A 24,329-nucleotide genomic window follows, 5' to 3' on the forward strand; every position below is an offset into this window, starting at 1 on the left:
TTGAGAGATGGAAGAGTTCCAATGGTAACACCTGGAGGGAAGAGAGACTGAGATATTGAAAGTTTCACCTGGACTAAGACCTATCACTCCTGCACTGCATTCTCCACCTTGCAAAGAGTAATCCTTTAAAAATGCAAATCTGTCCTCTTCATTTTCTGAAAAAGGCTCCCCACTGGTCTCAGGTTACCTATCTTTTCAGTTTCTATTTTTAAAACTTCCTTCCTCTTATTTTATGCTACAGACATGCTGAAGTTTTTTTACCTTGTCGTGTCCTGTTCCCCTTGCCTAGAAATCCATCACCCAACATTGAAGTAGGTGTCACTCTTACCTACTCTTAGGGGCCTGTGCTTCACCTAATAGATCCCATCTGTCTGAATCCACTGCTAGTTTAAACTCCTTGAGGGTAGGAAGTGGTTTAATTATTAACAGTTATATCCAAGGCACCTAGTCTAATGTCCCAAAGAGTGTAGTTGCTCAGCTGTGTCCGACTTTTTGTGACCCCATGGCTTGCAGCCTGTCAGGCTCCTCTGTCCATGGAATTCTCCAGGCAAGAAGACTGGAGTGGGTTGCCATTCCCTTCTCCAGCGGATCTTCCTGACCCAGGGATCAAACCCGGGTCTCCTGAATTGTTGACAAATTCTTTATTGTCTGAGCCACCAGGGAAGTCCCATGTCCTAAATGCCCAACTAATTTGAATGACTGAAAGCTGTTTTCATTGTAGAGTAGGGTGGAAGATTTTTAACTAGACCCTAGGAACTTTGGTCTTCACCCTCTTTGTTACTACAGTTTAAGATTCATTCTGGGCTTCCCTGGTGGCTCAAATGGTAAAGAATCTGCCTGCAATGTCTCTGGGAGAGACTACCTAGAGAAGGGATAGGCTACTCACTCCAATATTCTTGCAGGGAGAATTCCATGGACAGAGGAGCCTGGTGGGCTACAGTCAGTCCATGGGGTCGCAGAGTCGGACACAACTGAGCGACTGCACTTTGACTTGCCACTTCTACTTTAAGGGTTCATTCTAGGGCATGGAGAAACCATTAGTTTGAAAATCACTGAAATAATTTAGAATTAGGTATAGAGTTATCTCCAAAGATCAGCATGCTCAAACTGATAACATTAATGCCTATCAACCTTTTATGGAAAGCAGATAAAGTCCCCATGAAACCTACCACAAGCCTAAAATAAGTATCCGTTCTTTTGCCGGGACTTTTTTTGTACTCAAGACTCCGCCCATGGGCCTCAAATGGCGGAAGAACTGCACGCTACGTCGTGACTTCTCACACTACTGCGGAGGTATCCCGACGCTACGCCGCCGGCGTAGGCGGGGCGGCCGGCTCTTCCTTCCTCTCTGCTTCTTCGGCTCCACCCCCAGCGTTTCACACGCTCATTGTGAAGCGACAGCGGCAGGCAGTCTTCAAGGCTGCCTGAGACCTAGAGACCCTAAGTCCTTGGCGCACGCAAGCGCCCCGCGCTGCTCTTTCCCCACTCCAAAGGCGAGGGGCGCGAGATTCACCTTTCTTTATTCTTTCTTCTCCCGCCCGCAGCTAACCGCCCCGGTGCGCGCGGACATCTCGGGCCGCGGCTCCCTCCTCCCCGCCCCTCCCCCTTCGGGAGCTCCCGCCCGCGCACTCCTCCCCCTCCCCTTTCCCCGGCGACGCGCACGCGCGCCAAGCCGGCTCGCGCCCTCTCGCTTTCCTCCGGCCCGCGAGACCCCCTCCCCTTCCGCCTCGCGGTGCTTCCTCGCGCCGCGGTCTTCTCTATCCACCCCCGACACCGCGGGGCTTGCCCCCGCCCGCCAACGGCGGGTCCCCAGCTTCCCAGTCCCCTTCGCTTCCCGCGCTCTCCGGCGGGGGCCCAGCCCCGGCCTCCTCTCTCCCTCCCTTCTCCCTAATTCCCTTCCGGACGCTGCCATCATGTTGAAGCCTCAGCCGCCACAACAGACCTCCCAGCCCCAGCAGCCGCCCCCCACGCAACAGGCCGTGGCCCGTCGCCCTCCCGGGGGCACCAGCCCGCCCAACGGCGGTCTCCCGGGGTCCCTGGCCTCCACCTCGGCTCCCCCAGGACCTCCTGCGGCCGCCTCCCCCTGCCTGGGGCCTGCAGCCGCTGCCGGGAGCGGGCTCCGCCGGGGAGCCGAGGGTATCTTGGCGCCTCAACCGCCGGCACCGCAGCAGCAACATCAGGAGAGGCCAGGGGCAGCGGCCATCGGCAGCGCCAGGTGAGGATGGTGGGTTTCCGGGCGCTAGAGCCGAGGTGGCCGAGACCTGTACACCGCGCCAGGCAGACTTCTAGCCTGGCCACCTTTGAGGGGCACCAGGGGGAGTGGGAAAGCCCCGTGAAGCTGGGGGTGGGCCCTCAGGTCCTAACTGGTCGGAGGAAGAGGGTCCCTGGTGGCCACCAGGGTATTCAGGGGCAGTGCTCAGTTCTGCGAGCGTAGTCAGGGCTCGGGAGCTTGGGCCTTAAGGGCAAGCAGGGCGCATCCCGCCGGCGGCGTCGGAACGGGGAGTTGGGGGGGGGGGTGAAGAGGTGATCGGGGTCCCCGGCTCCATTACCACGAAGGGTCTCGCGGTTCCCGTCTTCAGCCAATGGGGAGTCAGCTGCGGGAAGGGGTCCCTGGCCGTAGCCAATGGAGAGGGGCGCGCGGCTCACAGTTTGGCCAATGGGGAGGGAGGGACTTGGTAGCGAGTTGCTACCTCCCCGTCCCAGTCTGGCCAGTAGGAGGGGAGCAGGGTGGGCGGGGGGACGGAAGGAGGGACTGAGAGGACTGCGGGCTGGGAACCTCCAGCGCGCGCGCTCTTCCCGTACGTGCGCGCGGATGCTGTGTCTTATGACCCGGCCATTCTCCAGCCTCGGGTAACATATAGGGCAGCGGCTGGGAGTGTTCGTGGACGGGTTCGCCTGGTGTTCTTGGATGAGTGGTGCACACCCGACTCGGTTTCTTCTGTTTGTGGGTTTATGGAATTGAGAGTGGAGGTACACGCAGGCGCAGTGGGTTCTGATCGCGGGAGGGAGGGCGATTTTGAAGAGGCCCGTGGGCTTTAGTGCGCAAGCGCAGACCGGGCGAGGCCTCTGGGTGGATAGCTTTTGCGGCTGCGCTGTCCCCCAGCCCTGCCAGCGGCCCCCTGATCGCCCTCTTCAACCGCCGGTTACATCAGCCAGCGAGAAGCAGGGTTACTGGGTGATAGGTGACCCCTCCCAGAGTGGGTAACAGGCTGAATGAGTAAAGAGGTCCAGAAGGGTAGATTGTAGAGGGAGTACCTTCAGTCCTAGTTTGGGGCGTAAGGCTGCGGGAAATGATGGTCTTTCCTGTTTGGGAGGTAATTTACCTGAACCTAGGCAGTTCAAAATTTGCGTTCTCTGAGCTCCCACTGTTACATCTGGCTGGGGTTATTGTCGAAAACCGTAACCGTAACGTTCGTCATTTGGAAGCCTGCAGCCCTGGCCCTCTTGCAGAAACGTTGTGTTGAATTGGCTTTTAAAGCAGTTGACAGACGTTGATGGTTGAGCCTATTTTACTGGTATTTGGAGGAAATGGCTTTTAGTGCTTTTCTTCCTCTGTGAAGTGAGAATCTGAAAATCTGTTGGTTAATGATTTGTAGCCTAAGTCGTCATCGTCACATAGTGTGTGGTCTTGGCATAGAGTCCTTTGAAAGCAATTGAATAAAAGGGCTTGACCGTACTTAAATAACTAGCTTCTTGTTTCCTTCTCTTATAGGGGACAAAGCACAGGAAAGGGACCTCCACAGTCACCGGTGAGTGCCTTTTCTCCCCTAAGGCACGGATACTTAAAAGATACATATATGGGAATAGAGGGCAGACTAGGTGCAGAAATAGATGTGTTCCGAAGGGCAAGGATCCCATATGTTCGAGGTGGTTATGAGTGGAGTGTGGACATTGTGAAGGAGGGTAAGGTGTTGACTGGCTGTTTCTTTATTTTTGTCTCTCTCCTGTGTTACTGACAGGTGTTTGAGGGTGTCTACAACAATTCCAGAATGCTGCATTTCCTTACCGCTGTTGTGGTAAGTGGGCCCCTTGCTGCTAGCTTGAGGGATGTAACGCATGGGTTTGCTAGAGGTACTCTTCTGTTTTCTTTCCCCTGCTCTTTCAGGGTTCCACTTGTGATGTAAAGGTGAAGAACGGTACCACCTATGAGGGTATCTTCAAGACGCTGAGCTCAAAGGTTAGTGTACTCAAATTAGCTTTCTTTTTGGAGTTTCATGGGAGAAAGAAGAGAATGAAATAGGTTCATTGAAGATACAAAGTTGAGTGGTTTTGGACAACATGATGGCTAGCCTCGTTTTTGTAGGCCTGTGTCAGAATAGTGCTGCATGCAGTTAAAGATGTGGGTTTGAAATGTGAGGGCTGGGTATTTTGATGTGATGTTTTAAGTTTGGGGCTTTGACTAAATCCCGTGGGTGATGTTATTAAGACAGTGCACTTGAGAATGTGGTGGTGGGGAAAGTTTAAAAAGGGTAAAATTAAAAGTCATATTTTTGTCTTCACGTTTCTTAATACTGACCCTTGGTTGCTGGGAAATGGAACTTTTATAGTTTGAACTGGCAGTGGACGCTGTGCACCGGAAGGTATCGGAGCCAGCGGGTGGCCCTCGTCGGGAAGACATAGTGGACACCATGGTGTTTAAGCCAAGTGATGTCATGCTTGTCCACTTCCGAAATGTCGACTTCAATTATGCTACTAAAGGTATTTATTGGTGCAGGCTGTTGTGTCAGACCTGGTTCTTGAGTAGAAGGCAAAGAATGTGATGTTCTGATTCTCTTCCTTCCTGTTGTTTATCACCTTATTTCTGAGGAGGATGACTGGAAGTTTTTCCTTGAGAACATGTGTTAATGTCTAAGATACAGTGGGGTGAATTCCAGCCTGTGTTGTGGTTCATACTTTCCCTGCTTTGTTTTCAACTCCTTGCTTCTTTTGAACTCTTGGAACAAGTCTTTTTATGCTGCCCTGCACCCCCAAACTCTGACACACAAAAGCTTGCCTTTGCTTCTGTGGTGGGAAGGGTGTTGGAAAGAAGGCTATGAAATACCACCTGACCCCTGATCTTCAATTTACCCTCACAGATAAGTTCACTGACTCGGCCATTGCCATGAACTCGAAGGTGAATGGGGAGCACAAAGAGAAGGTGCTTCAGCGCTGGGAGGGCGGTGATAGCAACAGTGATGACTACGACCTGGAGTCTGACATGGTACAGTCCCTTCTGCAGAGCCCTAGAGCAGGGGAGCTGCTGCCCAAGTGTGGGTGTTAGCCGTGACATCATTCTTGGACCCAAGAATTGCTGGGGTGGGCAGGGGGGAAATCTTTTACTATTGGCTGTTGATGGTGGTCAGAGTCCAATGGAAAGATGTAGAACATACTCAAACAAATACTCATTTTTCTACCGTCAGTAACTGATAACTGTTAAAATTTGCTTCAAATCAGTTTTTTTCCAGCCTGGGGGAAAAAAAAGATATAGATGAGATTGCATGTTGTATAGGCCCATTTCTCTTCCTCCGAACAACTATCTTGATTTAAAATTTGTCAGTGAATTGTTACTTCACTGTATTAGTTTGTTTAAAATTTGCTTTTCCTACCTATTTTTGGATGTTTCATTTTGGTATATAGATCCTAGTCATTGCTTTTAACTAAATGCATTGAGCTATTTGTATGTATATACTTGGGTGTATGCACAGTATATTGTATTTATTCCTTTTCTTATTGGTGTTTCTGGGCCATCATTTTGGTATTAAAAATAGTATCTCACTGAATTTTTAGAATGTGTATCCTCATGCACTTAGGTCAGAATTTCTCTGGGATATAAATCTGGAAATGGATGTCGGGTCCTAAAGACTTCTATGTCTTGGAAACTGCCAGTTTGTACTGCAGTCAGTAGATGGCCGTCCCATCAGTCCTGTTCCTTTTTTTCCCACTCTTGGTTTGGTCAGATTTTTAATCTTTCAACCTGAGGGAAGAAGAAGATTGGTTATTACTGCTTTCCTTGCTGATCTTTGAAACATTCTCCCTCTTTATCTAGTCTAATGGATGGGACCCCAACGAAATGTTCAAGTTCAATGAGGAGAACTATGGTGTAAAGACCACCTATGACAGCAGTCTCTCTTCTTACACGTGAGTGTCTTTTGGTAGTTCCCATGGTGCAGTTTGAGGTATGGGGTCATCAACAGAAGGGAGGTCTCTAGGTGGACCATAGCTTTTGTACATGTTTTTCTGGATGTCTGGGTTGCCGTCTCCCCACTCCTGATCTGCCTTGTGAGCTCCTCATGCAAAGGTTTTTCTCTTTCTCATAATCTTGATTCCGTGGGTAGAATTAACTGCTTTTTTAGTGCATACTTTTCCTGTAAAATCTTAACAAATTTATATGTGTGTCTCAGTGTCCCTCAGATTCAGAGATGCCTTGCTGCTCTGCCTAGGACCCTGCTACATGCCAGATCAGTGTATGCTGAGGTGTTGAGGGTTTAAACACCGACATGTCTGAGCTAGTGATAGGGCTGATAGAAATGTCTTTCTTTTTCTTCCCTCTTGTCCCGTGGCCCTGGGGTGGTGACGGTCCTCACAGGGTGCCCTTAGAGAAGGACAATTCAGAAGAATTCCGTCAGCGGGAGCTGCGTGCTGCCCAGTTGGCCCGAGAGATTGAATCGAGCCCCCAGTACCGCCTGCGGATCGCCATGGAGAATGATGATGGGCGCACGGAGGAGGAGAAGCACAGTGCAGTTCAGCGACAGGGCTCAGGGCGTGAGAGCCCCAGCTTGGCAGCCAGGTGATTGCTGGGGGCGGCTGGTCCTGGTGGGGCTCAGTGTTTGCACCCGGAGTTTGCTGTATACTTTTGTTGAAGCCTCACAATGGCATAGGTTAATATGTAGTTACTCCCAATTTTTTGGTTTAGGTTAGGGCCAAGGGCTTGTTAAATACTCTTGTTGAAGCCTCACAATCATATAGGTTAATACGTAGTTATTCCGAATTTGGGGGTTTAGGACACTGAAGCCTAGAACTATTAATTTGTCTGAAGTAACAAGGCTAAAGATTAGGGATTAAGACAGGTTCCCCACCCCCACCCCCCGCCCAGATTTTTGATACTTTTTTTTTTTCCTTTTCCTTTTTTTGCTTTCTGCTGCACTCTGCAATTTGTAGGATTTTAGTGCCCCAACCAGGAACCTAGACCCTCAGCATTGAAAGTCCAGAGTCCTATCCCCATATTTTTTTTTTTTTTTTTTCTGCGTTTCATGCCTACGTGTGTCTTAACTTCTCCTTTCATGAAAATGAAACCGAAGTGTATTGTATCTTAATCCACAGTGTGATACTACCTGTCTTATAGGTCAGGAGGAGGGTAGGATGATGGAGCACTGGCTGCTTTGGTCTGGTCAGGGGTAGCTGCAATGTAGGGTCATAATCCTGGAACCACAGGACAGTTTCTCAAGGGAAATAGTGCAGAAAGCTGAAGTCAGGCATATTTGTGTGTGTGCATTGAGGCAGGAGGTGGACTTTATAAGGAGGGTTTCATTCTTGGGAAATTTGTGTTTTGTGGCTACTTGATGTTATTTGAACTCTCTCCCCCAGGGAGGGAAAGTATATCCCTCTACCCCAGCGAGTTCGGGAAGGTCCCCGGGGAGGCGTTCGCTGCAGTAGTTCTCGGGGCGGCCGGCCTGGCCTTAGCTCTTTGCCGCCTCGTGGCCCTCACCATCTTGACAATAGCAGCCCTGGCCCAGGTTCTGAGGCACGCGGTATCAATGGAGGTGAGTTAGGAAGCCGACTTGATGGTGGCGGGAAAGGGGATGGTGGTAGGTGGCAAGGAAAAGGATTTAGGTGGGTTGGATGGAAGTTGCATTGATAGTCATGTAATAGCAGGAACTCTGCCTCTTTTTTCCCCATCTTTAAAAAAAAAAAAAAAAAAATAGGCCCTTCCCGCATGTCCCCTAAGGCCCAGCGACCTCTGAGAGGTGCCAAGACTCTGTCTTCCCCCAGCAGCAGGCCTTCTGGAGAAGCCTCTGTTCCACCTCCTCCTGCAGGTAAGATTCCAGCAGTGTTACATGAAGAAATGGTTAGGGGTGTAAATAGTCAGTTGTTAGAATGCTGGGCTGGGAGAGTTCCAAGATAAAGGTGTTTTGGAGGTTAGGATTTATGCTTTTTAGGAAAGAATTTTTCAGTTTCCCTCAGGGAGAAATTCCAGCATGGCAATCGATGCATTGTGTCTGGCTGGCAGGTGCCTTCTGTTTAAATTAGTTAGCAACTAATTTTAAGGGAGGAGAAATCATAGAAAATGTTTTAATATCTTATGAAATACAGAAAGTTCTGCTAACACAGAACCTGTCTTGCTGTATAGTTCTGGTTGGCTGGAACTGAGTCATGACTGCCCTTTGGAGCATTCTAGTCTTTCATGGTACCCATGAGGCCATTTTATCTGCTTACCTTACCTGCCTTGCACTTCTAAACATTTAGTTTGTAACCTTGTAGATAAACTTTCCTTGGTGTTTCTGGTGAGTCCCTAGTACTCACTGCTCAATGTCCAGCAGTGACCAACACAAATCACTCTCCCTTTTGTTCCAGTGGGCCGGATGTACCCGCCGCGCTCTCCCAAATCAGCTGCCCCCGCCCCAATCTCAGCTTCCTGTCCTGAGCCTCCCATGGGCTCAGCAGTACCAACCTCTTCAGCTTCCATCCCAGTGACATCAGCAGTTGGGGATCCTGGAGTAGGCTCCGTTTCCCCAGCTTCTCCAAAGATCTCACTGGCCCCCACAGATGGTAAGAGCCACCTGGTGGGGGACTGCGGACAGTGGGAAGTGTGCTTCTGGACAGAAGGGCCTTCATGTGTCTGTTCTTTCTTGCTCAGTAAAAGAACTCCCGGCCAAGGAACCTGGAAGGACGCTGGAGTCCCAGGAGTTGTCCCGGATTGCAGCGAAAGGTGAGCATTGTTGTCTTTCCTGCCAGCGTCTCGTGCCCTTTTGATTAGGGAGCATTTCAGTTAGGGAAGTGTTGCGATTCAGAAACAGATGACGGTGGATCAGTCCTTTGATCCTAACTTAAAGGTTCTAACAAGCTCAGCTTTTTCCCTTGGTTTCTTTGTTCTTTGGGTTGCTGTGTAGCCACCTTCAAGAAAAGAAAAGTGTGTTTCCTCCTTTTTTTCTCTTTCTCATAGTCCCTGGCCTTCAGAATGAACAGAAGCGTTTTCAGCTGGAAGAACTGAGAAAGTTTGGGGCCCAGTTTAAGGTGAGTGAAATGTGGGAATGATTAGGATGTTAACACGAAGGAGATGCAGGTTGAGGGGTCGGGGGAGAGGTTTATGGAATAGGCACTGGGTGGCATTTAGAGATTAGAGCATGCAAAGATGAAGGAAGGAAGGTGAGTCTGGGGTTGAGATAGAGTACTCTCTATGTTGTATGTTTCTGTCCTTGTAGCTTCAGCCCAGTAGCTCCCCTGAGACCAGCTTGGATCCTTTTCCTCCACGGATCCTGAAAGAGGAGGCCAAAGGGAAGGAGAAGGAGGTGGATGGTCTTTTGGCTTCAGAGCCCCTGGGGTCTCCTGTTTCCTCGAAGGCCGAATCAGTATCGGACAAGGAGGACAAACTGCCCCTGCCAGCAGCAGGGGGTGCCGAGGGGCCGGAGCAGCCTCCGGCACCTTGCCCAAGCCAAACTGGCAGCCCCCCAGTGGGCCTCATCAAGGGAGATGACAAGGATGAGGGCCCAGTTGCTGAGTGAGTGGGGTGGGGAGCTGGGGCGGGTGTCTGGTGACAAGAGGCAGGCCGTGAGAATTTACTCCATTTTTCTCTCTTAGACAAGTAAAGAAGTCAACATTGAACCCCAATGCCAAGGAGTTCAATCCCACTAAGCCCCTGCTCTCTGTGGTGAGATGGGACAGGGGAATGTGGGCTGGGGTTTCCATGAGGAGTGGGAGCTGGGTGTGGGGGGAGTGAGGAGCAGTTATACAAGTATATTAGGACCGCAGCAGTTGTGGAAGCAGGTCTTAGCAGTGGCTGGCCGGGTATCGTGAAGTATCTGACAGATAATTATGGGTTCCTCACTGGGACTTGGCGTTTGGTTCGGGGGGAGTCAGAGTTTGGCAGTTAGGAGCATGGGCTTCATTTGGGCCCACTGACTGCGCTTGAACCTCTTGCAAGCTCTGTGATCTTGGATGAACCACTTAACCTCTCTGCCTCAGTTTCCTTGCCTGTAATTTAAGATTGCTCATCTCCTGGGGGTTGATGTGAGGTTTAACCAAGATAAAGTGTAGGAAATGCTTGGTGCACAGCACTCTGGATGCCCTCGACTGGGAGAGGAGGGTGGTATAGAGAAGTCATTAAGGTATCTTGTACATGTCCTCGTTTGCCTCTTACAGAATAAATCCACCAGTACTCCGACTTCTCCTGGGCCCCGGACTCATTCAACTCCCTCCATCCCGGTGCTGACAGCAGGCCAGAGTGGGCTCTATAGCCCCCAGTACATTTCCTACATACCTCAGATCCACATGGGACCAGCTGTTCAGGTAAGAGAAGAGTCGGGTGGGCCCAGGGTAAGAGGTATGACTGAGCTGACTGGGGGACCAAGGCCCACCTGTCGTGGGCGTTTACGAGCGGGTTGTTCAGCCTCGCCTGTGTTCTGGTCCCCAGGCACCGCAGATGTATCCTTATCCTGTGTCCAACTCAGTGCCTGGACAGCAGGGCAAGTACCGGGGCGCCAAAGGTGAGCAGGGTCAGGAGGGGCCCCACGCGGCGCCGTCCGCTGCCTGCTGGCAGATGGAGCTTGAGCTCTGCACCGTCTTCCCCCCACCCGCAGGCTCCCTGCCCCCCCAGCGCTCGGACCAACACCAGCCAGCCTCCGCCCCTCCCATGATGCAGGCTGCCGCCGCCGCTGCCGGTCCACCTCTGGTGGCCGCCACCCCTTACTCTTCCTACATCCCCTACAACCCACAGCAGTTCCCAGGCCAGCCCGCCATGATGCAGCCCATGGCCCACTATCCCTCGCAGGTGACTGAGGCAGGGAGGAAGGTGGGGTACAGAGTCCTGGCATCTTAGCAAGCCTCCTCCACCTCCCATACTTAGGAGCTGACAGGAGAAGCCAGCAGGAGTTCTGGGTGGTGGGGTCCAACTTGGGCTTCAGTCTTGGCTGTAGTAGGACCCCAGGGAGGCAGTGGATTCTGGGGCCTTTGTTTTTTCCTTCTGTAAAGTATAGCATCTACTTGATAAGGTTATTGTGAATGTGAAGTAAGGTGACCATGATGAGAGCAGAGTAGTACTGTGTCCGGGTTGTCTGGCAGCAGGGTACTCTCCCAGGCCCTCTGCTGGGCCAACCGCTCCTCTCCTCCTCCTCCAGCCGGTGTTTGCCCCCATGCTTCAAAGCAACCCACGCATGCTGACGTCGGGGAGCCATCCCCAGGCCATCGTGTCATCCTCCACCCCTCAGTACCCTTCTGCAGAGCAGCCCACCCCCCAGGCCCTTTATGGTGAGTTCTGTCCTGTCCCCCAACCCGGGCCATGCTGCTCAGCCCCTCCGGGGTGCCTGTCACTGATTGTCTTCCCTTTCCTGCTGTAGCCACCGTTCACCAGTCCTATCCGCACCATGCCACGCAGCTCCATGCCCACCAGCCGCAGCCGGCCACCACGCCTACTGGGAGCCAGCCGCCGTCCCAGCATGCGGCCCCCAGTCCTGTCCAGGTGCCTGCTGTGGGGCATCCACGTGGTGGAGCAGGGATGGGTGGCTGAAAGAGAGGACTAGGACTTGGGGTCATTCCCTAGTGGGGAGAACCTGGGGGTCAGAGGTGGTGCCAGAAGTGGCACTCACTGGTCACTTTGCCCTGATGACAGCACCAGGCGGGGCAGGCCCCACACCTGGGCAGTGGACAGCCGCAGCAGAACCTGTACCACCCAGGGGCCCTGACAGGCACGCCGCCTTCTCTGCCACCGGGACCTTCTGCCCAGTCCCCTCAGAGCAGCTTCCCCCAACCAGCCGCTGTATATGCCATCCATGCCCACCAGCAGCTGCCCCACGGCTTCACCAACATGGCCCATGTTACCCAGGTAAGAGCCCATGCCACCTGCCCTGAGCCGTGGGGTGCCCCTCCCGGAATCAGCGGTGCGCCTGTTCCCTCTGTGCCGCTGCCTGGGGTTCTCCGACCTTGTGAAGCTGCCATGGTGCTCGCAGCCCCTTTTCTGTTCTCCACAGGCCCATGTCCAAACTGGAATCACAGCAGCCCCGCCCCCTCACCCTGGGGCTCCCCACCCGCCCCAGGTGATGCTGCTGCACCCACCCCAGAGCCATGGGGGCCCCCCCCAAGGCGCGGTGCCCCAGAGTGGGGTGCCTGCACTCTCAGCTTCCACACCCTCACCCTATCCCTACATCGGACACCCCCAAGGTGAGCAGCCTGGCCAGGCGCCTGGATTTCCAGGAGGAGCCGATGACAGGATTCGTGAGTTCTCGTTAGCTGGGGGTATTTGGCATGGAAGAGCTGATGGGCTGCAGGTGGGGCAGGATGCACGGGTTCTGGGCGGGGAGTGAGGGGTCTTGGAGGCAGGGCTGTCCCACAGGGCGCCTGCCGACCTGCACCTGTCTGTGAAGTATGTAGGGTGGGCAGAAGCCACAGTCGCCGCCGCCAGGGGCTTGCTCCTGGCTCTGTCCTTTGCTTCCCTCCGTCCTCGCTCAGTTGTGATCCAGCAGCCCCCCTCCCCACTGCCTCCCCAGCTCTCAGTGACCCCGACTGTCTCCTGACTTAGCCGAGGTAAGGTCAGCGCAGTAGACAGGGCCAGGCTGGGGTGTGGGGGGCTGAGCTGGGCACGTGAGGAAGGGCTCTGGCTCACGGGGAAACGGCGATTGATCTGTGCTTCTGACAGCCCCATGAGACACCTCGAGGCGGCCGCTCCTACCAACACTCCCCCCCACACCCCACACTGGACGGCATTGGATGAAGGGACAGCTGCTTGGGTTCTAATGCTCCTGCTCTCTTCTCTTTCCCCTCCAACCAGTTCAATCTCATCCCTCCCAGCAGCTCCCCTTCCACCCCCCGGGGAACTGAAGATTGTCCTGGCCGCGACCTGAGACCTCCATGAGTGGAGGGAAGAGTGATCTATGTCTCTTCCCCCAGCAGCTCGGACCAGTCCCAGCCCCCCACCCCCTTTCCCCGCCCCCGGGGGAGCTGGGGAATTCCTGCCAAGCACCTTGAATGGGAAGGGCCTCAAAGTGGGCAGGGCCAGGGTCCAGCGGGGGTGGGGGGGGTTCCTGCTCTGCCCCTGCCCATCCCCACCCCATCTTGCCCTCCCGTCCTCATCTATCCCCCCCTCCCCGCTGGAGATGGAAGATCTTTTATTTTCTATTATTTATAACCTTGGGCCCCCTGTTCTTTCTTCCCCATTAACTTGAGTCACCTGCGTAAGAGAAACAGACATGCCCCGCAAGGATGGTTGGACAAGGACTTTTACTTTTTATTACATAAAAATATTTAAAAAAATTAAAAAAAAATAAAATTTTAAACTAACTTAACCAGCCTGTAGTTTTCTGTTTGAATAGGAAGACGGTAGCGGTTGGTTTTACGAGATTTCTAAGGTGGGGGCACTGTAGGTGCCCGCCCAGAGTATCTAGAGATGCCCTTTCTGGCTCTGCCGTGCAGGCCCACCATTGTCTCAAAGGCTGTTTTCTCACCTCAAAACTGGCCTCATCGTGAGGTGTGACTTGAGGTTTTCATTTCTAAGGAAAGTACTTTGTGAATTACATCTCTTTGCACTAAAAAGTACAGTTGTGTTTTGGGCCACCTGAAATAAGGGCGGAGTGGTGCACAGCTGAGAGGTCCTGGTTGTGGGTGAGCTATAGGATGAAGCTGCTGGTGAAAGTGGCGGAGGGCTGGGTTGAGCCAGGCTGAGGGAAGCAGGGGCTGGATTAGATAGACGGGGGCCAGGTATGGGATGGAGAAAGAATAGGCTCCAGGAGGCGTTGGGAATTCTTTACTAATAGGACCTGGTATTCGTTTCTTATCTGTAAAGTGCATATTTTACCAGTAGAGGATAGAGAATGGGACTGATCTGTAGCCTCTAATTGGCTGTTAAAAAGGGCCGGGTTTGGGACTTCCCTGGTGGTCCAGTGGCTAAGACTGTGTTCCCAATGCAGGAGGCCCCGGGTTTGATCCCTGGTCAGGGAACTAGATCCCACATGCTGCAACTAAGACTCGGTGCAGCCAGATGTTTTTTAAAGACGCAGATGTGCGGTCCCAAGTGACAGCTCTCCAACTGGGGTTGGGAGGCCTTGATGGAAGTAGCAGCAGGAAAGCTTTCCGGTGGGCTCCAGATGTTTGCAGTGCAGATGGAGACCTGGTTTCTGTAGTGCTGGAGACGTACGTAATTGCAGCTGTTCCTGGGTAGCCCTCTTAATAATTTATTCCTAAGACCAGAAATCTGATGAGCTATAAGGAACTTAGCCTCCACCCTGACTGAATCTGCCTGAAAACTCTCAGCTTCTCATTGCACGCTGAAGTAAAACAAGTACGTTTTCCTGGTGGACAGCACTTTTCATGAAATTGCTTTATCTGAAGTTTGCCTCGTTCTGGGCCTAAGAGCGTCCATTCTCTTGAGCTGTTTGTGAGTAGGTTGCCTGTCCTGAGTATATTCATTTGTCAGGATACAAGTTTGAAAGGGTGCCATTAATCCCTGTTGAATGCCACCTGTGTTACTGGGGGTCATCCCAAAATCTCAGCATTTTACCCCATGTGATTTGATAAACCTTGTTAATTTTAAATCTCAGTAATTAACATTAAAAATGAAACTTTCATTCTATAATGTCTCACTCCTGTTTGGACTTAGTGATAACCCATCAAGCCTACAAATTATTTACCAAGTATAATATTCTATGTGCTGGGTCTAGAGGCAGGATAGAACACCCAGTATCAAGTTTAAATAAGGGTAGGTAGACATGAATAGGTTGGTGCCTACTCAAAGAGACCAGGCACCTGACCTGGGCCCAAGCTATAACCGTTTGACCAGTATCTCCAGGAATATCCAACATTTAGCCTGTTTTATGTAGCGTTTTGCTAAGCAATCGAAATTAAGGGATGCTCCTTGGAAGAAAGGAGCATCTAGGACAAACCTAGACAGCATATTAAAAGACTTCACAGGTCTGTCTAAAAGCTGTGGTTTTTCCAGTGGTCATGTATGGATGTGAGAGTTGGACCACAAAGAAAGCTGAGCACCAAAGAACTGATGCTTCTGAACTGTGGTGTTGGAGAAGACTCTTGAGTCCCTTGGACAGCAAGATCAAACCAGTCAATCCTCAAGGACATCAGTCCTAAATATTCATTGGAAGGACTGATGGTGAAGCTGAAGCTCCAATATTTTGGCCACCTGATGGGAAGGGCTGACAAACTGGAAAAGACCCTGATGCTGTGAAAGACTGAAGGCAGGAGGAGAAGGGGACGACAGGATGAGAAGGTTGGATGGCATCACCAACTCGATGGACATGAATTTGAGCAAGCTCTGGGAGCTGGTGATGGACAGGGAAGCCTGGTGTACTGCAGTCCACGGGGTCGCAGTCAGATACCACTGAGCAACTGAACTGAACTGAAGCAATCATACAAAGCTCACTAGGGTAGCTTTCAGTCCTTTAGTTTCTCTACCTTCCTCACGTTGCCACAGCAGTGCTTTAAGAGCTCTTCCACCATGTACCAGAGATGAACTCTTGAGGCCAGAGAAGTACTCTCAGTTCCAATGGCTCAGGGATCACTCCCAAGCTCATGTATCCTGGGCTTCAGCTCCATTTCTATATCCCCCACCCTCCCAGAGTACAGATGACACAAGACACACAGGCTGTCTTTCTATTCACAGAACGGTTTATTGACCTACCTCACCTGGCTGGCCACACGGCCCTTGGGCCAGGGGAAGTATCAGTCTAGTTGCAATTCGGCTGGGCCACAGCCTCTGCCCTGCAAAGAGGGCCGCAGAGGCAGGAGAGAACGCTGGCCAGTGCAGCCCTGAGCACAAGAGAGCCCCAGCAGAGGTCCAGACTCAACTCCACTTGATGTTCTTGTCCTCCTCGGTCATGGCCGGCGTGTCAGTGACGAGGCCGGTGCCGATGGTCCGGTTGCCATCCCGCAGGGTGAAACGCTGGCCTTTCTCTAAGATCATTGGCTGCCGCAAGATCAGAGTGAGTTTCAGGTCCTCCCCGGGCATGGCCAGCTCCTGAAAGGCAGAGACAGACCATGCGTGTTTCAGGGCATCTTCACTTCCTGTTGGTTACCAAGGTTAAAGGTTATGGGAAAATGCAGCAGGGTGATTCCTTCTGGGGAAACTTCTGTCCCAGCTGTTAGGCATATGCAAAGGCAGAAAAGGACTGATGGGACTTCCTTGGTGGTCCAGTGGTTAGGAATCTGCCTGTCAATGTAGGGGACATGGATTCAATCCCTGATCTGGGAAACAAGATCCCACATGCCGCAGAGCAACTAAGCCCCTGTGCCACAACTACTAAAGCCCACGTGCCCTAGAGCCTGTGCTCTGCAACAGGAGAAGCCACCGAAATGAGAAGCCCATGCACTGCAACTAGAGAGGGGCCCCCACTCTCCCAACAGGAAAGCCTGTGCAGTGCAACGAAGACCAGGGCAGCCAATAAACAAACTATAAAGATAAAAATTTAAAAGGACTAGCAATTAGTGTCTCTAAAGTTTTTCTTGAGAAAAAAAAACGTTTATAAAATTTTGGGTTATGCAGGTCTTGGGCTCAAGACTGCTTTTGAGCCTTTACGTAAAATACAGTGGGACTCTCTACTATACGAACTCTGCTGGGGAATCTGTGGGTCAGGGCTAACACAGCTAAGAAACCCTGGGTGAGGATTCGTTCCGCCTGAATCCACTGATCTGACCCTTCCATCACCAGCTCTCCCCTTGCATCATCAGCCAGGCTTTCTTTACCAGGGAAAAGTCACCCTCGCTGCCATATACATCATACCTTCCCTGGAGGCAAGATGATCCGACAGGCCATGTCCCAAGTCAGGGAGAACATGACAGGCATGAAGTGGGATACAAAAGGCTTGTGGCGGCCACCCTCTTCCTTGGTGAGGATGTACACCTGTGAGAGGGAGCATGGGTGGAGCCGGGCCTGGCTGGAAGCACCGGCCCTCCACAGCGCCTGCCCACCATCACCTGGAGCCCTCACCTGTGCCTCCACCTTCTGGTGAGGCTGGATGGAACCTGGCTTGGCCATGACCAGGCCACGTCTCAGGTCCTCCCGCTTCAAGCCTCGGACCAGGGCCCCAAGGTTGTCGCCCGCCTCTGCCCTATCCAGGCTCTTGTGGAACATCTCAATGCCTAAGAGAGAGGAGACACGCGGGAGAAGGGTGTGGGGGCAGAGGGAAGGTACGGGGGCCGGGGGAGGGTCTGCGGGGGGAGATGTCATCCTGGAGGCTCTGGGTCCCAAGGCCGCCTCCTGTACCTGTCACCACAGTGCGAATATTCTTGCTGTGTCCCAGGAATTCACACTCGTCTCCTTTCTTCAAAATGCCACGTTCGAGCGTGCCTGTCACCACTGTGCCCCGGCCTGGGACGGAACAGGACAGGGCATCAGGGACACCGGATGAAGCAGCAGAGAGGGGAAGGGAATGCGGTGAGCCAGGTCCTCACCGGGGATCGAGTACACTGACTCCACGGGCAGCAGAAAAGGCTTCTCCAGGTCCCGGGTGGGCACCGGGATGTATGTGTCCACAGCATCCAGTAGCTTCTGCACAGACTTCAGGCCTAGCTCAGGGTCACGTTGCTATGAGCGGGAGGTGACAAGACTCTGAAACTTCCATTCTGTTCCTGTTACTTGCCCAGAGCCAGGCCCCGCAGAGCAGAGCTCTTGGTGCCCATCCAGCCCCATCCCCAGCCTGACCCCGCCTTCACCTCAAGGGCACAGAGGGCAGAACCGACAATGATCGGAGTCTCCTCCCCTTTGTAGCCAAACTCAGTCAGCAGTTCCCTGATCTCCAGCTCCACCAGCTCCACCATCTCAGAGTCCTGCACAGCGTCCGCCTTGTTCACATACACCACCACATGCTCGACGCCAATCTGCAGGTAAGAAAGACACACAGATGGTGTCCTGAATGGCCCACCACCCCACCCTCCTTCCACCCTTTCCCAGGCTCTTGAGTACCTGTCTGGCTAGCAGTAAGTGTTCTCGGGTCTGGGGCATGGGGCCATCATTGGCTGCCACCACCAGGATGCAGCCGTCGAGGGGGGCAGTGCCTGTGATCATATTCTGGGGAGAGAGAGGAGAGGAAGTAGTGCGATTCCACACCTCCCCCGCTCCCCAGCCACCTAGCTAAGCACAGACACTTCTTTACCACCTGGTATGACTGGTCAGGCCCACAGATCCAGGATTTCCAACCCATACATCTCAAATATCTTAACCTCCTCCCCACAATCCTAACATTTTTCCTGAGGGGGGCAGTTCCCAAGCCCTGTCCCCAGTGGCTCTCTCACCTTAACGTAATCTGCATGACCCGGGCAGTCAGTGTGGGCATAGTGGCGGGCGGCTGTGCTATACTCCACATGAGCCGCATTGATTGTGATACCTCGGGCTCGCTCCTCTGGGGCGTTGTCAATCTCTTCGTACTTCTTAAACTTGGCCCCACCTCCCTCCGCTAAAACTAAGGGAAAGAAGGGAACACACTTTTCAGTAAGGCCCTTTCCACTTTAGAAAAGGACTGTCTAGGAGAAGCAACCTTCCAAGATACCCTCCCTCAACTCCTGGGGCTAGTAACTTCAGGTCAGAAAAAAAGGTTATAGAGCCTCAAGGGCTAGCCCTGTGACTTCTCTAGGCTAACAGTTCTGCTTACAGGGCACCTTCCCAGGGCTGGAGGGAGGCCACTGCGGGGGGTCCCCCAACTTATGCATCAAAAACTTCGTGTTCATGGGAAATGTCTTCTGCATCCTGCAGTGTACTGTCCGCCCAATTTCTGGCGCCTTGTGCCCTGCTAAGTCACTTCAGTCGTGTCCAACTCTGTAGGACCCTATGGACTGTAGCCTGCTAAAACTAAGGGAATTCCCGGAAAGGAACACACTTTTCAGCAAGGCCCTTTCCACTTTAGAAAAGGACAGTCTATGGACAGGCTCCTCTGTCCATAGGATTCTCCAGGCAAGAATACTGGAGTAGATTGCCATTCCTTTCTCCAGGGGATCTCCTCGACCCCAGGGATCGAACCGGCGTCTCTTACGCATAACCTGTATCGGCAAGCGGGTTCTTTATTACTAGCGCCACCTGGGAAACCACCTGGCGCCTTGGGGCCGCACTAAACATCTAGGCAGGTGCTCCGCGGGCCCCGCCCCCCTGGCTCCAAGTCCCACCTGCAGAGCAGGCGCTGCTGGAAGCCCCCCACCCCACCCCCACTTACTTTTCGTGATGGCCGCGGTCAGGGTGGTCTTGCCATGGTCTACATGGCCGATGGTACCCACGTTCACATGGGGCTTGTCACGCACATAGGTCTTCTTGGCCTCCACAGCCAGGCCACGGCACAAGACGGGCAGTGCCTGAGCCTTCAGCGGCCGCAAAAGACCCTGCAATAGTGGTGCCGGGCCGGCGCCGAGACCTGCCGGGGCAGATGCCTGGAGTCACCGCGCGGGTCTGAGCCCGGCAGCTCCCGACGACCCCCACGTGAACCCGGGCTGCCATGGCCCTCCCCGCCCCCTCACCGCTGAAAAGGGGCGTCGCGCGCAGCAGGGTAGCGGCCGCCATTGTGGTCGTACTGGCGCCGTAGAGTGTACCGAGCACCGGCGCTGGCGCGTGCAGCAGGAAAAGGGCAATTGAGAATGGAAGTCGCTTCCGGCGGAAGTTAGGGCCGAGAGGGCACGTCTGGGCCCCTCTAGCCTCCAATCTCTATGGCCCTATCAACTTCCGGGCGCGCGACCTAACTCGTCCAGGAAAGTGCTGATGGTGTAAGGGTGGGGAAGCTTTCCAAGGCGCCCTCCGACCTCGCGGGCTCAGGAGCCACGCAGTTCTCTCTGGTGGCGCCGGGCGGCGATGTGGAGCATCTCATAGCGCGCCTACGCCCGGGAGGCTCATGGGCGTTGTAGTTCCCAGGGCCGTAATCTGTGCTGGCACGTATCGTGGGAGGGCGAGGCCAGGTCCGGAGGGACGGTCCAGGCCTTCTTGAAGCAGAGGCAGCGGCCCCGGCGTGGGTGACTCCAGAACGTCTTGGCCCCGAACCACTTGGAGTCCAGTCCGACCCGCCGCGCGGGTCTGACGACAGATCTGGCGGCCTTGTGTCGCAGCTGGAGGTAGGACCAGCCGCTGCGGCCAGGCTGAGGGAAGACTCCCGGGAACCTGTTGGGCGTGGGTCTCTAGTGTGACCCACCTCTCTCCTAAGCCTTTGTTTTCTTATCTGTAAAGTGGGAATAGTATCTATTTCACAGGAAGATCGTGACATCTAGCTCTGAGAGGAAATGAGCTGGGCAAGAGACAGAAAAGCCCACAGTCTTTGAGACACCCCCACACCCCGGCTCACAGCCTGCGGGGACAGAGTTTCCTGCCCACCCCTGTCGCCCCTCAGCAGGCCAGAGAGTAGTTCTCTCGACCGTCGGTCAACCCACCTAGTTTTACAGATGACCAGGTGAGAGACCAACTTCTTGTGCCTTTAAGGGCAGCCTGAGTCTGTCTTGTTCCCGCTGTGTCTCTGGCACCTACCACAGGGCGGGGCACTCAGTGAGTGCTCAATTAATGTCTGTTGACTGAATGAATGAGTGCAAGGATAGTAAATGACCTTTAACTTTCTCATCCATCATCTCATCACCGTGGGATGATAATAGCAGCTGCTTAACCTTGATTAATGTTTCCGAAACTCATCAGCTCCTAAGACTCAGTTGATGGTGTCTGTTTCAAATAGATTCCTTAATTCCTCCCTTGGAGATTATGATTCAGTAGTGTCTGGGTACAGACAAGAAAACCATATTTATTTTTAACACTCTTCTTAAACTCAGAGGAGTTTGGGGGACTCAGAATTAGAGCTTTTCATGGTTCAGGCGTTGTGCTTCATATTGCGTCACATTCAGTATCACATTCAATGTTATCCTGTGTGATAGGACCCCATTTTATTAGTGAGAAAACTGAGCATCAAGGTAATTAAGGAACCCAACACAGCTAAACTCCGAAAAAGTGTGCACTTAGCTACTTCACCATACTATAATTTAACTGTCATTTTACAATGAGAAACTTCCTAAGACTTCCGTCTTCCTGGCCCTCTAAACCCATCAGCTTTGATGAGGAAGTGCTTGTACAATATGAAAGGGTTCTCCTTGTCCCCAACCTGAACCTCAGTCATTCCACTTCTAGAAATTTATCCTAGGACACTCTCAGCCACTACCAGGATATGAAATATTGGGGGCTGGTACTTAAATTAATGCTTTCTTTTTTTAGTGGTGCTATATTTATTTTAATGTGTATTAGTTTGAAAGAAAGGCTGGCATTGTAAATGTTTAAAAAAATGTTGAATCAATTAAAAGAAACACTTGGTAGATAAAATGGGTGATATGAATATATGGCAAATCTGGGGAGAGGTGTATATGAATGACTGAAATTTGCAAAACACAGTGCTCAGAAGAGTCCAGAGGGAGAGAGTTTTTGTAGAGCTGTTGACTGTTGCACCCTATGTCACAGGAGTCTTGATTTGCAGATAACAGAATTTACATGGGCTGGTTGGAAAATTGTGTCAAGGTGGTAGGCGGCCTACAGAATTGTGGGGTGGGCTGGAGAAACAGATCCTAAGCCACAGGTCTGATCTGACCTGCTAAGAAAGCCGCTTCTACCGCCACTGCCACCAGACACTAAATGCCAGGACTTGGACTTGTCTGCAACAGCTGCTGCTCATGGTCCTGCAACCACTTCCACATCAAGAGAGTGACCTTTGGGACTTCCTGGTGGTCCAGTGGTTAAGAATCTGACTTCCAGTGCAGGGGACTTGAGTTCAAGTCCAGATGGGGAACTAAGATCCTACAAGCTGCAGGGCAACTGGGCCATGTGCCACAACTACTGAGCTGGTGGAGTGCTCTGGAGTCTGTAAGCTACAACAAGGATCCCGCCTGGCACAACTAAGACCCGACACAGCCATAAATGAATAAACATTTTAAAAAGAAGGAGACACCGAGGAGACAGACCACCTTCTGACTCTGGGAGTTGTTGCATCAGGATGGGAAGCCTGGAACTATCATGCCCATCATGCTCCCATCCATGGTGAAGCCAAAAATCCAGAAGTGGGCAAAGCAAAGAGGATCTTAGAAGCCTGGACTCTACATGGTGTGAGATGACAAGTATCTTTATTGTTTAAGGCAGATAGTGTTAAGAGTTGTCTGTTACTTGAAGCCAAATACACCCTAACAGTTAAGTCTGCCTTACAGCACTTGGACGTATTTCTTGGTGTCACTTGTCTGAGACTAAGTGACTTGAGTAGGGTGAGGACTGGGCTTCCTTTATGTCCATATACTGTGTGCCTGGCCACAGCAGGCCTCTGTGCATATTTGCACTTGAACTGTTCACGAGCCTTCCAAATCGAAGGGTGCTACCACTGTGATGCTATGAACCTAACATACCCCAAACAGGACACTTTGTTTCTCCCCTACTCTCCTTACATATCTGAATAAATGGCACCACCTTTGTCCTTTCCCCCACCCCTACATCTGTCCATTACCCAGTCCCACTGGTTCTCTCTCCAAAATAAATCTCAGTGTGACCGCTTCTCTCTCCCCTGTCAACACTGGGGTTCAAACTGGGATCATCTCTCGCCTAAGTTACCTCATGATGTCTCCAGTGGGTCCTCCAGCTTCTGTCCTTATTCTCGATATCTGTCAAATCCATCTTCCACACGACCAGATCAGTCTTTAAAATGTGAATCAGAAATGAATCCTCCCTCAATGACTCCTTAGTACACGTGGAATAAAATCCAAACTCCTACTTTAAATGGGTGAATTGTATGGCAGGTAAATATATTTCAGTAAACATATATTTTTTTGGTCAGTAAACGTAAGAAAAAAAAGTCCGACATCCTCCCTACGGCCTGTGATCTGGCATGGGCACGATCTAGCCCCTGTCCACCCCTCTGATCCCCATCTGGTACTTTCCTCTCACTCTCTCCAGCCACACTGGGCATCCTTCTGTTCCACAAACACCCCACGATTGCTTTTACCTCAGGGTCTTTGCAAATGTGCTTTCGTCTTCCTGGAATGTTCTTCCCCGGAGCTTTCCCCATGGCTTGTTCCTTCTCATCTTCCAACCTCACATGTCACCTCTTCTGACACCCTCTTACCAACGGTCCTCTTATTTTCTTCATAGCACCTAAGTATCCAAAATTATCTTAGTAGTTGGCTTGTTTGTTGGGTTTTGTTTTTTGTTATTTTTTTCTCTCTCACCAGCTCATGATACTAATAACTTATTTTTTATTTTAGGAATAGTTTCTAACAATTAGGTCAAGAAACATTTGTTGAAGGAAGAATTTGTTGAATCATTTCAGTTGATCATTCAGTGACGCATTGTGTTGGGCTTAAGTTTCTCAGTGTTTTCAGTGGAAAGCAAATTTTGTATTCACATTCACTTAAAAAATACAAGTGAATCACTATAACTTCTGAGGCCTTTGCTTTATAAAATGGGGGTGAGTGAAGAGGCTAAAATTTATGATCTGTAAGGATTTTTTGTAGCTGTTTAACTTCTAAAAGGAGGTGGGTCTGCTGTAATTGAAATGGGTTCTGGGCTGACCTATAACTTAGTAGCAAATTGGGGACTAGGACTTAAAGCCTTGTCCTTGATACCACTCAGCAGACTTATTGGAAACTCAGGGGCATCTTTCACTCTTTTCAGGGGCTCACAAGTTACAGACACTTCTGTCACTCAGGATATTCCAGCCAGCCTGGCAGTGTTTCCTCAGAAATCCCTCTGGACATTCTCCTTGGAATTCTGCCTTGGCCGGGTCAGCACCACCCCCCTCCTGGACCACTGCACCCATCTCCTCTCTATGTCCAGTCTCAACGCTCCCATACTGGCCCTGATTATCCTTCCAAACACAGAACTCCGATCACACTCATGTCACTCAGATGTGAGTGGAGACATTCCAGTTGCAAACACTCTGTGAAGCTCACACAAAAGCTGCTAAATAAAAGGCACTTGAGAGGCTGCCTCAGTGCCTTGGCCTTGCGTAGCTTCTTAGAGGGGGCTACACTTTGGAGCCTGAAACCAGAGGAGGAAGACTGGCAGAAGCAGGGGAATGGCGTGTGTAATACCTACGTGTAATATTACGTAGAGACAAGCCTACATGAAGGTGGAGTGTGTTAGCTGTCAGATGTTCTGACTGAGCAAAGCATGATTTGTTTGGAGGGGCAGGAAGTTCTGGCCAAAACACCAAGGCTGA

General features: G+C 51.9%; 2 protein-coding genes across 11 annotated transcripts; one reads left to right on the plus strand and one right to left on the minus strand.

Annotated features, from left to right (window-relative positions):
• Positions 1-1,367: 1,367 nt before the first annotated feature.
• On the plus strand, positions 1,368-13,469 carry ATXN2L (ataxin 2 like). 10 transcript variants are annotated; one of them, XR_003508591.1, is made up of 23 exons: positions 1,368-2,215; positions 3,713-3,749; positions 3,960-4,016; positions 4,106-4,177; positions 4,548-4,698; positions 5,076-5,200; positions 6,026-6,117; positions 6,566-6,766; positions 7,564-7,739; positions 7,902-8,012; positions 8,551-8,745; positions 8,834-8,905; positions 9,140-9,210; positions 9,399-9,694; positions 9,775-9,844; positions 10,336-10,482; positions 10,607-10,679; positions 10,773-10,963; positions 11,310-11,439; positions 11,529-11,650; positions 11,801-12,013; positions 12,159-12,711; positions 12,979-13,469. XR_003508591.1 is itself a non-coding variant. In XM_027526686.1 (23 exons), exons 1-23 carry the CDS (start codon positions 1,914-1,916, stop codon positions 12,704-12,706), a joined length of 3,303 nt encoding a protein of 1,100 aa, XP_027382487.1. In that variant the 5' UTR covers positions 1,368-1,913; the 3' UTR covers positions 12,707-13,469. The 10 variants fall into 10 exon arrangements, 8 of the variants coding, with proteins under 8 accessions (XP_027382487.1, XP_027382480.1, XP_027382481.1 ...); XR_003508590.1 differs by having other exon boundaries at positions 12,956-13,046; XM_027526686.1 differs by having other exon boundaries at positions 12,159-12,402; positions 12,552-13,469.
• A 2,310-nt stretch (positions 13,470-15,779) lies between these two features.
• TUFM (Tu translation elongation factor, mitochondrial) lies at positions 15,780-19,765 on the minus strand. The gene is made up of 10 exons (XM_027527143.1): positions 19,633-19,765; positions 19,335-19,529; positions 18,424-18,590; positions 18,095-18,199; positions 17,845-18,009; positions 17,584-17,716; positions 17,396-17,500; positions 17,120-17,271; positions 16,913-17,032; positions 15,780-16,150 (listed from the first exon to the last, which is right to left on the minus strand). Exons 1-10 carry the CDS (start codon positions 19,673-19,675, stop codon positions 15,977-15,979), a joined length of 1,359 nt encoding a protein of 452 aa, XP_027382944.1. The 5' UTR covers positions 19,676-19,765; the 3' UTR covers positions 15,780-15,976.
• Between the last annotated feature and the right edge of the window lie 4,564 nt (positions 19,766-24,329).

This window comes from Bos indicus x Bos taurus, chromosome 25 (assembly GCF_003369695.1).
Source record: "Bos indicus x Bos taurus breed Angus x Brahman F1 hybrid chromosome 25, Bos_hybrid_MaternalHap_v2.0, whole genome shotgun sequence".
Classification (NCBI taxonomy): Eukaryota; Metazoa; Chordata; class Mammalia; order Artiodactyla; family Bovidae; genus Bos; species Bos indicus x Bos taurus.